Below are 14261 nucleotides of genomic sequence, written 5' to 3'. Positions count from 1 at the left end.
TCTCTCTCTCTCTCTCTCTCTCTCTCTCTCTCTCTCTCTCTCTCTCTCTTTCTTTCTTTCTTAAAACAGGGTCTGTCTTTGTAGGTCTGGCTATCCTGGAACTCTGTACATCAATGTGGTTCTCAACTTTCTTAATGCTGTGGCCCATTAATACTTTTTAACCAACCATAACTTTATTTTGTTGCTACTCCATAACTGAAATTTTGCTACTGCTAAGAATTGTAATGTAAATATATGATAAGCGGGATATATGATATGTGACCCCCAAAGGGGTCTTAGCCCACAGGTTGAGAATCACTGCTCTATGTAGACCAGGCTGGCTTCTAACTCAAAAGAAATCTACCAGTGCCTGCCTTCCAAAGCTGGGATTACAGGCGCATTTGGGTTAAATGCGTCCAGCCCAGGGCTCGGCTGCTGGGCAAGGCGGGATATGGGAAGTCTGACTTCTCAGACCCCACGCAGCTGTGCGGTGGGTGTCAGTCTGTGAGAAGCCTCAGGACCCCGCTCCAGGGGTGGGGGAGGCACAGTCTGGGATCTCCACGGAACCAGCTGGAGTTGGCTTGGGGTCCCTGGGCCTGCATAGAGGCTGGGGACAGCAGGTTCTAACTCTTGGACACCACAGACGCAGCTGGATATTGCAAAAGAGTTGAGAACGGAGTGTTCTCTGGTGGGGGCTGAAGGGGAAAAGGTAGGAGAGCACTCCAGCTGGTTACCACGGGGTGAGAGCACCAGTTATAGGTTAAAAATGGGGTCCCACGTCAGGCCCATGGCTCAGGCCACTTGGCAAGGCAGGACATGGGACATCTGAGTGCATCACAGACTGTGCTTTCCCCACCTCCACTTCCCCCGAGCGCAGGATCCGGCTCCAAGGATGGGGAAGGCACAGTCTAGGGTCCCCACAGAACTGCCGGAATTGGCTCGGGGTTCCCAGACCTGCAGGGAGGTAGGGGTGGGGGACAACAGGTTCTAGCTCTTGGACACCACAGGCTCTGATGGATGACGTGAAAGAGTTGAGAATGGAGCAGGGCCCTTGCTCAGGCTCTGGCCTGGGGCAGAAGGGAAAAGGGCAGGGGGAAGGGCTCCGGGTCTTAGGCTTGCTCATTGGGCGGCTTGTCTTGGCTGGTGGCCATGGCTGAGAAAGCTGAGAGACCTCCCACAGGAGATTAGAAGTGCAGTTAGTTAGGGGAAGACCTGCTCCATTGCTCCAGCACAGCGGATCCTGATGAGAAGAGACAGTTCATGGTTTTAAGGTGTTTATTGTAGAAAGTCAGAGAGAGGGAGAGAGTAGGGAAGTAGAGGCTGGCCATGGCCACGTCGGGGGTGGGGGGAAGAAGGGGGAAAGGGAAGGTAGAGAGAGGGAGAACAATGGAACGAGTGGTGAGTGCAAGAAAGTAAGAGACTGAGGGGGCTAACAGCTCCTTTTATAGTGGGCTGGGCCTACCTGGCTGTTGCCAGGTAACCATGGGGGTAGAGTTCACAGCCTATGTGACTCAAGGCCAGGAAACTATGGAGCTGGGGCCTCCTGTCAGGAGCCTTGTGACTGGGAGCATGTGGCAAACTTCCTTCCGCCCCTTGCAGATTAATCTGCTGGGTCTCCAGTGTTTAAACCTAGCTCGATCAGGAACCAGGCTGCCTTTCACGCACTATGTCCTGATAATTTTGCATTCTCCACTGGTCTTTCACTCTTTTCCCTTTCCTGTCTTATGACAATAGCTAGTTCTCCTTAAAGGCGCTGTTGGTAAGGGACAAGCAAAGCTTCAAGCCTCCATTGTCTCCATTGTCTCTCTCCATGTTACTTGTAGGGCTTTGTTTTTTAAGATGGTCTTTATTGAGCTAAGGAATTTCTTTCTATTTCAAGTTTTCTAGGAGTTTTTTGTTGTTGTTGTTGTTGTTTGTTTGTTTGTTTAAATAATGAATGGCTGTTGGATTGAAAACCGCTGTTGTTATATCTATTGATTTGCTCATGTGATTTTTATGCCTTCAGTGGACTGTTGATGGGATTTATGCATCAACGTATTTTTTTAATGTTGAACCATCCTTGCATATGTGAGAGAAATCCTCTGGGTGACGACATAAAATGACTGTTTGTACCTTGACTTTGTGTGCCAGTATTTTGTTGAGGATTTGGGCATCTTTATTTATAAGACACAATGACCTATACTTTTCCTGTATGGTTTTGTCTGGTTTTTATAGGAAATAAGGCTGGCCTCAGCACTAGCTAAGCAGTATTCTTTCTGTCTTCACCTTTTGGGAAAGATAGTAGAGGATTCACACAATGGCTTCTTTAAGTGTTTAGTAAGGTGCTCCATTTGATCCTAGAGCTTCCTTTTTGGGAATGTTGTTAATTTGTAATGAAAGACTGTTAGTAGGTATTGGTCATGCAGACTGTCTCTATTTTACATTTAGATAGATTGTATCTTTAAAGATTCCTTTAAAGGAATTGGTTCATTTCATTCAGGTTATCAAATCTGTGGGTATAGAATTACCCATAATCCCTCTGTATTGTTCTTTTATGTCCATGTGATACGTCTCCCCTCCCCCTTTCCTTCTTAGTTATTCTGAGGTTTAACAATTTTATTGATATTTTTTCCCCTAAGATCCAGCTTCTGGTTTTGCTTTTTCTCTTTTGATTTCATGTTTCCAATTTCACTACTTTCTATGCTGATTTATATTTATGCTTACTTTGGATATGGTATAGCTCATGTTTTGGTTTTCTAACATGGAAGCTTAGGTAATTTTTCCTCCTAACCATGATCAGTATCTTAAGTGTCCCTCTAAAGTATTGCTTGCACTATCCTGCAAGATTTTGTTTTGGTTTTGGTTTTTTTGGTTTTGGGGTTTTTTGTTTTGTTTTGTTTTGTTTTGTAAGTTGTCCTTTCATTTCCATTTAGTTTAAATGATTTTTAATTTCTCTTGAGAATTTGTCATTGAACCATGTGGTTTAGAATATGCCTGCTTTCATAGTACTCCTTGACATAACTGCTTAGTGGGCAGTGCTTATGGTAGCATTCTCCATTGTTTCTTAGACTTGTATTTCTCTGCTTCTCTGTTTGTTCAGTGGTGTTAACAGAGTTGTCCCAAATCCTGTTGGATAATTTCAATATCTCTGCCAAACAGGAATCTCAGTCTGATGAGTGTTCTGTCCCCTCAGATTGTGGTTCTGTGGTTCTGTCCCTTCACACTGCGGTTTTATCCCTTTACATTGTGGTTCTGTCCCTTCAGATTGTGGCTCTGCCTTGTGCTATGCATTGGAGTTTTTATTTCTTTTTTTTTTTTTTTTTTTTTTTTTTTGNGGTTTTTCGAGACAGGGTTTCTCTGTGTAGCNCTGGCTGTCCTGGAACTCACTTTGTAGACCAGGCTNGCCTCGAACTCAGAAATCCGCCTGCCTCTGCCTCCCGAGTGCTGGGATTAAAGGCGTGCGCCACCACGCCCGGCTGAGTTTTTATTTCTTTTAAGATTTATTTTTTATTATATCTAAGTACACTGTAGCTGACTTCAGACACACACAGAAGAGGGGGCATCAGATCTCATTACAGATGGGTGTGAGCCACCGTGTGGTTACTGGGATTTGAACGCAGGACTTTCAGAAGAGCAGTCAGTGCTCTTAACCTCTGAGCCATCTCTCTAGCCCCTGGAGTTTTCTTATGAAATGTAAACACAAAAAAAGAAAGGCCCTTTGTCTTGTAGAGGTTAGCCATGGCATAGCTGGAGCATCCTGAAGCCATTTACTGAGTCTCTTGCCTCTGTCTTTTTCAAATGCTTAGTCTTACTTTTCTTTTCCTATTTTCACACCCTCCGGTGCTATGGGATTAGGAAGGGAGGCTGGAAACAGACATCTTCCCTCCCAAGTAGATTAAGTTATGGTAAAATAATTTCTCCTGAGGACAGATCTTGTTAAGAACAGCAAATCTTGCATATTTTAAATAGTCCTTTTCTTCTGCCTGCCAGAAGCAGAAAGTCTTCACTGTCAGGTTATATCTTCTAGAGGTAACACTTTACTGAGGTATGGTGGGTTCCCTGTGACTCTGACCTGTGATTTGTTACTCCAACTTGTCACTTCATGCCTCCAGCAAACCTCAGTTACCTTTCAGGAATTCGTATTGCTTTGTTGGGTTTTGTTTTCTTTGTGTAGATACTCATTTCACAAAGGTTCAGCCAAGTAAGCTGTACTTCTCAGCATCTACTTGACTGTCTCCAGCTTTAGCCAGTGTTTGTCTCATGACCTTGTTTCTTTGATTGATTAAAAATGTTTTTTTCAACTTACTCATTTTTATACTCATCAGATGGAATAGTGACTTCTCCTTGAATGGCATTGGAAAACAGAAGAACTTCCCATTTCTTGTGATTTTTGCCTATTATTTTTATAGTTTTATATTTTATATTTAATCTCTAACAGTTTTGAATTAATTTTTATACCTCACATGGCATATGAGGTCAGGTAAACTTTGCATAATGACACTAATATACATATAGTATAAGATTGCTCATAGTATTTCCTTTTTCTTAGTTCTTTTTAAGATATGTATAATTATGTCTTCTCTTTCATTCTTGCTGCTTGCAATTTATGACTTCTCGTTTTGTTATTTCCCCACCTTAGTGACCCTGGCCAGAAATGCATTTGTTTTATAGTACGAGCCATTGTGAGTACTTATCATAGTCCTTTAAAGGCCCTTTCCTTTGTTCTATTTACATTTGTTTTCCAAGACAGGGTTTCTCTGTATAGCCTTGGCTGTCCTGGAACTCACTTTGTAGACCAAGCTGGCCTTGAACTCAGAAATCTACCTGCCTCTGCCTCCCAAGTGCTGGGATTAAAGGCATGTGTCACCATTGCTCATTTACACATTCAAACTCACTATTTTCTATTGTTATTTCCTTTTACAGATAAACTGAGGTAGTTGAAATAGCCAGAGTGGCAGAAGACTCAGATCAAGTTTAGATGACTCAAAGCATTTCTCAGGTCTTCTGGCACCTGGATACCTGGTGTTGTGTGCTCCCTAATCCTGGGGTCTGAGCTGCACTATCCCTGGGCCCCACCCCTAGTTGACCTGCAGCAATCTCACTTCCTGGCTCACTGATCCCTTCTGGTTGGTATAAATGCTTCCCTGGGTCCCAGGAAGTGGCCATTGAATGTTCGGCACCCCCTGGTACTCTTTGAGGTAGAGGTAGCCCCAGACCCAGTTTTTAAGGCTATGGTTGGCCCTCTTCACCTGACCCCATTCTCTCTCCATTGGAGCTGCAAGTCTGCAGTTGCCTTAGATCCTTCTAGGACACTGTGCCCCTTCCTGCCCTTTTCTCACCTTCCCTTCAGTTCCTCTAGGCCCTTGTGGATTTTCCCTGCAGCTTCCTTAGGCCCTCCTGCCACCCTGTCTACCCTGACCCTATCCCATCCCCCTCCCACCCTCACCCCTGCAGCTGTGACTCTGCAGCTTCCCTAGGGACTACTGGGCAATTTCCACCCTTTCTACTACTAACTTTGGAACTGCCTGTATATTCTGCAACTCCTCTAGACCCTCGTAGCCTTTGTGAGTCTATTCCCAAACCATTCCTGTGGAGGAGACCCTGTACAAGAGCTTGGTTCTTATTCCCAGCTTCTGGTTTCTGAGAAAGTCCTGGTACCAGGCACCCAGACTCTTTCGCTTAGCCAGCTAAGCTGAACCCTGTTGAGTTGTGATAATCCACTGAACAGCTTGGTCCTGGTTTTGTCCTCCCTGAGTCTAAGGATGCCCTTGACATTACACTTCCCTTTTCTCATCCATGGAGATAGTATCTTTCCTACCCTCTCATTCCCTTGAGATGCCTCTTAGAAAACCTCCAACCTGCATATCTAAAGCCCAACCTGAAGGGTCCTAAATTGCCTGTCCTATCAAATTTGGCCTTACTATCCCTTAGATAATCAATACAAATGGCTGCCTAACAGCATCCTTGATCATAATATTAATTGGGATCTTTACAATATTGCCGGTGATCTGGGAAATGGAAAGAGATTTGCCATTTCCTATTCCTCTTTTCTCCAGACCCTGTTTATCTCTCCCCAAACAATGCAAATATCTTGTCTTTTAAGTTACCATAAATGGCTCTGTAAGTTTGTTGTAAAATGGGAGCCAGAAAGCCAACCTAGCAGGAAGGGGAGAGAGAAAGCAAAGGAGTAGCCAGCTTCAGTGCTCTCACTACCTGGTAAATTCTCAGCTCCCTCCTGCAGTGTTCTCTGTCTGCAGTCAGACAGACCTTACAATTTTCCTGTCTCCAAGCCTTCTTTGTTCTCTCTCATCTTACTGGATTCAGTTTTACAGGATTTTAGCTCTTTCAGGTCATTAGAGTGGTTTATGCTGTCCCACTTTAGTTAAAAGCTGGCTTCAGAGTTGGTGCATGGCTTTGCCTCCTCTAGATCCAAGCATGCTTATTTAAACATTCCCCCAAAATCTCTGTCCCATATCAGGTGAACTACCTGACTATGTGACAGAGAAAAGAGAGAACAGCAATATAAAGGGACAGACTACTCACAATAGGGACTATTGCTGCTCATCCCTACCTTTGAGACTTTGGTTTAATTTTCCAAGCTTGCTAAGGTATATGATTAAAACCCTGTAAAATCTCTAACAAAGGTGTTAACTTAACACAAAGGAAATATGTGGTTGTTGCCATCTTAGCCCCCATCAGGATGGAAGCAGTCACATGGCTGACAGTCAACTTTTCTAGGGTTTGAAAGAATGGACTTTGCCATGTGACCTCACTCCCATTCTGATTAAAAAGTGACCACATGACATAAGCCAATCAAGGAAAAATCAGCCCCTCCTAGCTGTGAAGCCCAAACCAGATAATTCTTCCACTGTTTTTAATCACACTAAACAAACCACAACCCAGACTACCGTATTCCCTTCCTCTTAAGCCTTTCTAGTTTCTTTTTCTCCCTCCTCAGAGACAAGCTGCCCATCCAGTCAGGGCTGGGGGAGTCCCAGACAAGGACCCTGATTGGAATTAAAATATCCCAGGGAGCATCTTAGCTAAGAATCAATTTATAACTTGCTTCCTGCTCAGTCTCTACAAAGCCACCTCTAAGGTGGTAAATTATGAAAAATTCCAAAAGGTCAGATATGAAAATCCATCAAAATTTCTAGACTGCCTTCCAAAGGCCCCCCCTTACAATATACTAATCTATATCCTGAGACCCAGGTGGAAAACAGCTCCTTATGAACTACTTCTTTCTCCAAAGTTCCCATGTTTTTAGGGCCAAAGTTAAACATCTATAGGAAGGACCTCAGGTGAAAATCTTAGCTGAGGTGTTCAGAGTGTACCATGGGAGAGATGAAAATGCCCCAAAATAACAATACCCAATGATGGCTAAGGCCTCTCAGCTGGGCAAAGCAAAAGCCCAGGCATCCTGGTCTCCCAAAGCCGGAGAATCTTCATGTACCTGTTCCAAATGTGGTCAAGAGAGTCATTGAGTTCTGGTTCAGTTCCAATCTCATAATCCACCAAGACCATGTGCAAGGTGCTATCAAAGAACTGTGGGGTATTGACTGTCCCCATGTCCCTCATGGCATGGGTACATCAAACCCTGATCACCTTTCAGCCAATCTTCCTGGCCCAGCCATGGACAACTAGGGTCTCCTTTGGCCTGACCACTGCCATCTCCAACAGGGAGCCTTAGGTAGTTATCACAGTATCAGTTCAGTCTTCCTTCTGAACATCAAAGCCACTTTACAGTCCTGACAAAATTCTGGGAGCCACCTCTCCATCCCTCTATTGTCAGAGTAGGGAGGGCAGCCTTACCAGGCTTACCAAACCCCTCCACCTAGCTGTATATTTAGGGGTACCCTCTTACCCATTCCTTCCTAGTAGCACTAACCCAGTGGTACCAAACTGCCCCATCTCCTTGCTGGACCCCTTACAATGTACTAATCTGGATCTTGAGACCCCAGGTGGAAAGCAGCTCCTTTTCTAGCTGTTTTCCAAGCCAAAATGAGAGCTTCTGTTTCTTTTGCTCCCCACATCTGCTTGACACCAAGCATCAACATTCCCCTTCTCCAAATTATGTACTTAGAAGCACCTTTTCCATTATCAGCCTCTCAGGTAGATCCCCAGGTATAGGATGCCCAAAACCTCTCTATAGACAAACATTACACCACCACCAATCATTCAATTGTGAAACCCCACCAAATATATAACCCAGGCTCAATACCAATGTCCCTCCAAAGTCACAGGAGATATAAGCCTCTTGTCCCTGACCTCTTAGGGAAGAAACGTCTGCGTCCCACTTCTTCCCTCGTTAGTACCCCTGGATGGGCAGTTATAAAAACCTAATGGAACCCATCCTTGGTTCAGGATCTCCAGCTAATCAGTGCAGCAGTAGTTCCTCTTCACCCCTTAGTATCTAGCCAGTATACTTCCCTCTCCATGATGCCCTCAGAGACCTCCCATTCTCTGTCCTAGACCTTAAAGATACCTTTCCTATTCCTCTGGTTACCCAGTCACAAAACAGCTTTGCCTTTACCTGGCCTGACCAGGACACACCCATTTCTACCCAACTCATTTGGACTCTCCTACACCAGAGGTTCTGGGAAAGCCCATATTTATTTGACTAGGCTCTGGCCTCTGACCTACTCTTTGTAGTTTCCTAAATCTAATATGTAGATGACCTTCTCCTTCATAGCCCATCCCTGCACATTAGCTCAGCAGACACCTCTGTCTAGCCAGGAATGTAGGGTCTCACTCACCCCCTAAGGTCCACTTGTGCATTCCTCAGGTTTCTTCTCTGGGACTAAACATAACTCTTACAAGGCTATTACCATAGATAGAAAACATCTAAGCCAGTCACCCACTGTCCTCACCACCAAGGATGAAATTCTATCATTCCTAGGGATGACTTGCCTCTTACTCTCTTCTTGTGAGGCAGGCGGCCTGTGCCTCGACCCCCACCACCATGAACATTAGCAAACTATTTCATAGACTTCAAAACAGGCCCTTCTTCCATGTTCCAGCACCACACCTCCCAGACTTAACTCGGCCCTTCTCTCTGTGTGTGTCTCTGAAATAGAGGGATGCACTCTCAGAGTCTGGGGTCATCTTTGCCCCTCAAAAATGAGACCGTCCTAAGGCTTGGCACCTGGTTTGCAAGCTCTGTCTGCAGCTGAGCTTCTTAGATGTAAATCAGAAGGGTTAAGACTGAGTCGCTTACTACAGTCTTCTCTTTTCATCAACCACACCATCTCCTAACATACAAGGGTCTCCAACACTGCAACTTACCTTCCAGCCATGTCCATGTCTCAACATTTCAAACTGACTCAAGTTACTGTCTTGACTGTCTTAAAGTATACACAGATCATTTGTTTCTGCTGGCTTCTGCCGTCTATCACCTATTTGGTTCCATATTCTAGAGTCTGCCTCTCCAGCAACTTCTTCCCCCCGACCTGCTCTGTTTGCTTCTCCTGTCCCCTCAGTAAGGAGCCTTTCTCTGGCTCCTGAAGCCTACTTTGCTCTCCAGAGCCTCACCATGTGGGCAATTCTCTAGTTACTAAAGCACTTTCTCCTCTCTGTCTACTGGGACCCTCCCAGTTTCCTTTCCTTCTCCCCCTAGGAGCTGTCTGATAAGCCCCACAGCTCCCTTACACCATTCTGGGCCTCTGTGACCTTCTCTCTCTTGTCTCTCAGCTCTGTCCTGGAAGTTCCCATGCTCTCCTGGGCTTCTTTGTCTCTCAGCTCCCACTTGGAGCTTATAGAAACTGCCTTCCACAGAGCTTGATTTGCAACCCTTTCTCTCTTCCTCCAGAGAAAAGTCTCATTGTTACCACAAGGAGCTTGGCTACAGTACAGTTCAAATGGCTGAAATTGGCATGCTCGATTTGCAATGATGGCAGCTTCTGTCACTGCACAAACAAATGATTAAAAAAAATCATTTATATTCTGATAAAGGACCCATGTCATGCCAGATGGGAGATGGGGTTCATTGGTAAACTTGACTATAGCACTTACCACAGCTGCCCATCCGGCATAATCAAAGTATAGAGGGTACACAGTCCACTCTCTCAACCCCTAGGTATAGACGTGGTAAAAGAAGTGGTCCAAAGTTCCTCAGAAGTACTCACAACCCTAATATCATCCCCTTTAGATTAGACTGATCCCACTTCCCTGGCATACCATATTTTGAGATGTTAACCTCTGCTATTAGCTAGATATACTAACAGCAGAAAGGGGTGGTCTTTGTCTCTTCCTTTGGGAGGAACACCATCTTTATGTTAAGCAATGGGGTATAATGAAAGATAAAATTCAACACTTAAGACAGACAGATCTCCAAAAACATAAGAAACAGCTCCATGTCTCTGGCTAGTGATCATTGACAGACCAGTATGGAGTTAGATACTACCTTTTTTAACCCCCTTCTTCTCCTTTTCTTTCTTTTTTTCTCTTTTTTTAAAAATGATTTTGTTTCTTGTGTGTGCGTGTGTGTGTGCATGCTGTCTGCGGACACACAGATCCCATTGCAGATGGTTGTGAGCCACAATGTGGGTGCTGGGAATTGAACTCAGGACCACTGGAAGAGCAGTCAGTTCTCTTAACCACTGAGCCATCTCACCAGCCTCTCCTCATTTTCTTAGTCCTGCTAATTTTCTCTGCTTTATTAACTTTTTACCTAAACTTCAAAAAAAAAAAATTAGAAGATTTGTAATCAGACCTTTAACCACTTGTAATTACAGATTTACTGACCCTTAGTTACAGAGCCAGAGGCCTACAACACCCAATTATATCCTGAGATCAATGGCCAAACTTTCCCCAAGGACCTCGACACCCTGGATTAGCAGGAAGCATTCTGAGAATAATACTGCCCCTTTCAAAACCACCCTCCCTTTTTCACCTCTGATTGTTTGATAATAAACAAAGGGGGAGAAAATGTAGAGAAAGCTGTAAGTGGCATGCCACAAAACCCAAAGTGCGGTCCAGCTCCTCCTTCCCACCCTAACCTATGACCTCAGTAAGACGCCTGACAGGAGGTGTCCAAAATGGCAGCACCAGGGCTTCTCAGCCTGCAGCCATCACAAGAGCTGTCCACGGTGACACATCTCCTTTCCTGCCTCAGCAGAAGCTGCCCTTCAAGAGCTGTCACGGTAGACCTTTCCTGCCTCAGCCTACTGCCATCCTAAGGACCTGTCAACCCCACACACCCCAGCAGCCCCACAGAGATGGAACCTCAGCAAAAGCCAGCTGCAGCTGGGACCCTAACCCATGGGCCCAATGCAGGGAAAAGCGGGGTGGGGGTGGGGAGCTGCCAATCCTTGAGCTTCCCACAAAAATCCACCAATCCCTGAGCTCCCCAAGCTCAGAACTTGAAATCCCACCAATCCTCCATCTAAAAATCTCTGCCCTAAAAAGTTCCACCCCCTAAGAAATCCTATATAAACTGGACGTGGTGGTTCACGCCTTTAATCCCAGAATTTAGGAGGCAGAGGCCAGCCTGGTCTACAAAGTGAGTTCCAGGACAGCCAGGGCTACACAGAGAAACCCTGTCTCAAAAAGAAGGAGGAGGAGGAAGAAGAGGAGGAGGAAGAGGAAGAAATTCTATATAAGCACAGCCCTTTGTCCAATTCCCTGCTGCCCACTCCTGGGATCAGAGTGCAGCCTTCCCTGGATTTGTTCCTACGCACCCTAGACCCTCCAATAAATCTCTTTCATGAGATTTCCTGCCTGGTGTCACTCTTTTGTCAGAAGAAGCCAAGAAGAAAAGAAACAATGAAGACAAGACAAGAGAAGGAGCCTCCTCTCAGAGCTATGTGGCTCCTGAACTCCCATGTCTCAGGATGCCCTTCTAGGGGACACTGTCCCACCTCAAAGCTGTGTGGTTCCTGGGCCACTGTGACTCAAGATGCCCTTCCACTGGGACACTGTTTCACCTCAGAGCTACCTGGGCTCTCATGTCTCAGGATGCCCTTCCACTGGGAGACCTTTTCCCTTCAGAGCTGTATGGTTTCTAGGTTTCCAGGTCCCAGGATGCCCTTCCATTCGAGCAGGAACACTTACAGGTTGTTTATACAACCTGAGTACTTCTGAGGTCTTTTGACTTAGTGTCCTGGTGCTGTCCATTTTGATTACAAATGGGAACCTTGACTATGTATCTTCCTTTGGAAAATAAGAGCTACCATAGCTTCCTTGTCTCCCCAGGTCTGACCGTGACAGCTGTCAAAGACTCTGGAGAATGGAATCTAGAGGCTGGGGCTTTGGTGCTTGCAGATGCTGGTCTCTGCTGTATTGACGAATTTAACAGCCTCAAAGAACATGACAGGACAAGCATCCATGAAGCAATGGAGCAACAAACCATAAGTGTTGCTAAGGCTGGGTAAGCATTTCTCTTCTTTAAAGCCTTCGGAAGTAGAAAAAGTATTCAGTATAAATCCCAAGAAAATGGGAACCTTGTTGATATACTCAGGGATTATCAACCATCTTCAAGTTCAAAAGTTTACTTACTAGACTATAGGTGTGCATAAGGGAATGAAAGTGAATTGGTTTGAAAAGAAAAGGTTAGAAGTAAACTATAAAAGTAGACTGCCTTAATTACTTTTGTATTTCTGTGAAGAGACACCAGCCTTTAACTGGGGACTTGGTTACAACTTCAAAGGCTTAGTCTGTCATGGCAGGGACCATGGTGCAGGCAGACATGGTGTAGGAGAAGTAGCCAAGATCCTCTGGCAGCAGACAGAGAAAGAAAGCAGGACTGGGCCTGCAGTGGCCTTTTGAAGCCTCAGAACTCTGCCCCAGTAACACACCTCCTCCATCAAGGCCACACCTCCCAATCCTTCCTATCAACTGGCTTAGGGGGGGGTCATCCTCCTTCAAACTACCAAGGAGACTATCTTAGTTCGTTCAGGGCAATTTATGGTGCTCTTTCAACACAGGTCTCTACTTTTTTTTTTTTTTTCTATAAAAGTCCTGTGTGTCCTCAGGGCATCTTAAATATGGGGATTTTGAAAGATTAACAGAGTACAATAGAGATAAATTTAGTGGAATGGCTTCTAGGATTTTACGTGGAAACCATAAAGCATTAGAAGCCCAGGGAGATAGGCTTCCTCTTACAGGTCAATAGGAAATATTACTATGATGTGAATTCTTCTGAAATCAGTCTATAGAGTCCACGCTGTTCCAGGCAAGACTCTAGCCACTTGATAAGCTGATTAAATTTTACAAAGAAAGGCACAGAAAATAGACTTACCAAAACAAGTTTGATAAAGGATAACTATGAAGACCCCTATGACCCAACTGACCTTTCTTGGGTATATATGTAAACAACTCATGTACAGTGAAGACAGTTACACTCCATATTTATCGCTGCACTACTCAGTCTTTGGAAATGGAATTCCATCAGTAAATGAATGGAAAAAACTACATATACACAGTGGAATTTTATCATAATGAAAAATGAGTTATGACATTTACAAGAAAATGAATAGAACTGGAAATCATTATGTTAAGCAAAATAAGCCAGACTCAAGGATAAATACCACATGTTTTTACTCATGAGGGAAAGGAGAAAGAAATCTTGCCAGAATAGAAAGGAAGGGAGGAAAGAGAAATGGAAGACATGTGATATGGAAGCAGAGGGCGGACATAGGCTGGCAGGAGGGGCGTGGCAGGGAGTGAGGGAAGGAGATGGTTCGTTCAAAGTGTAACTTTTGCATACATTTTAAAATAATGAAACCCATGATTGGTATGCTAACTTAAAACTAATTTTAAAAGAAATTTATATAAATGAAATAAATATGCTTGAACACTCTGATATGGATGTGCAAAAAAGGACCTGTACAAACATAGTTTTTAGCAGCTTTATTTTTAATGCCTCTGAACTGCAAACAGCTCAGGCTCATTACCAGATAATGGATAAACCGTGATACCTATGTGGAATGAAATACTGCTAGCATGAAATACAGGGACAGCCTAGCAGACTGTAGGTACATGAAGCAACATGAATAAAAGCCTTATTCAAAGTGAAAGATGCCAAGACATGATTCCATCCACATGTGTGAAATGCTGGAGAAAGCCAACTAAGGCAAGAGCAGGTCAGGGTGTACATAACACACATACGTTTGTGTCCCAAATCACTGTCAGATTTCTGAACACTTGCTCTTCCTGAATGGTGACGTGTGTGAATGTAGCTCACAGCTTCTCTTTGGGCTTTGTTAGTAAACCTACCTAGAAAAATGCTACATAAGAAGAGACTGAAAGAAGACCTGATGCCTGGACGCAGGGAGACTTACTCACAGTTGCTTTGTTACAAGGGA

General features: G+C 44.5%; 1 protein-coding gene across 5 annotated transcripts in view; it reads left to right on the top strand.

Moving 5' to 3' along the window:
* Positions 1 to 14261, top strand: part of Mcm9 (minichromosome maintenance 9 homologous recombination repair factor) — an 88052-nt gene that overhangs the window by 49017 nt on the left and 24774 nt on the right. For all 5 annotated transcript variants that reach the window (XR_003837778.1, XM_021174345.2, XM_029482491.1 and 2 more), the window contains exon 8: positions 12151 to 12325. Coding sequence is in view for 4 of the 5 variants with exons in the window: in XM_021174345.2 (XP_021030004.1) it covers positions 12151 to 12325 (175 nt within the window). In the remaining variant the exon portion in view is untranslated. The remainder of the gene's footprint in view (positions 1 to 12150; positions 12326 to 14261) is intronic.

Source organism: Mus caroli, chromosome 10 (genome assembly GCF_900094665.2).
Source record: "Mus caroli chromosome 10, CAROLI_EIJ_v1.1, whole genome shotgun sequence".
NCBI lineage: Eukaryota > Metazoa > Chordata > Mammalia > Rodentia > Muridae > Mus > Mus caroli.
Note: the sequence above shows the minus strand (reverse complement) of the source record. Positions and strands in the feature narration are given on the sequence as shown.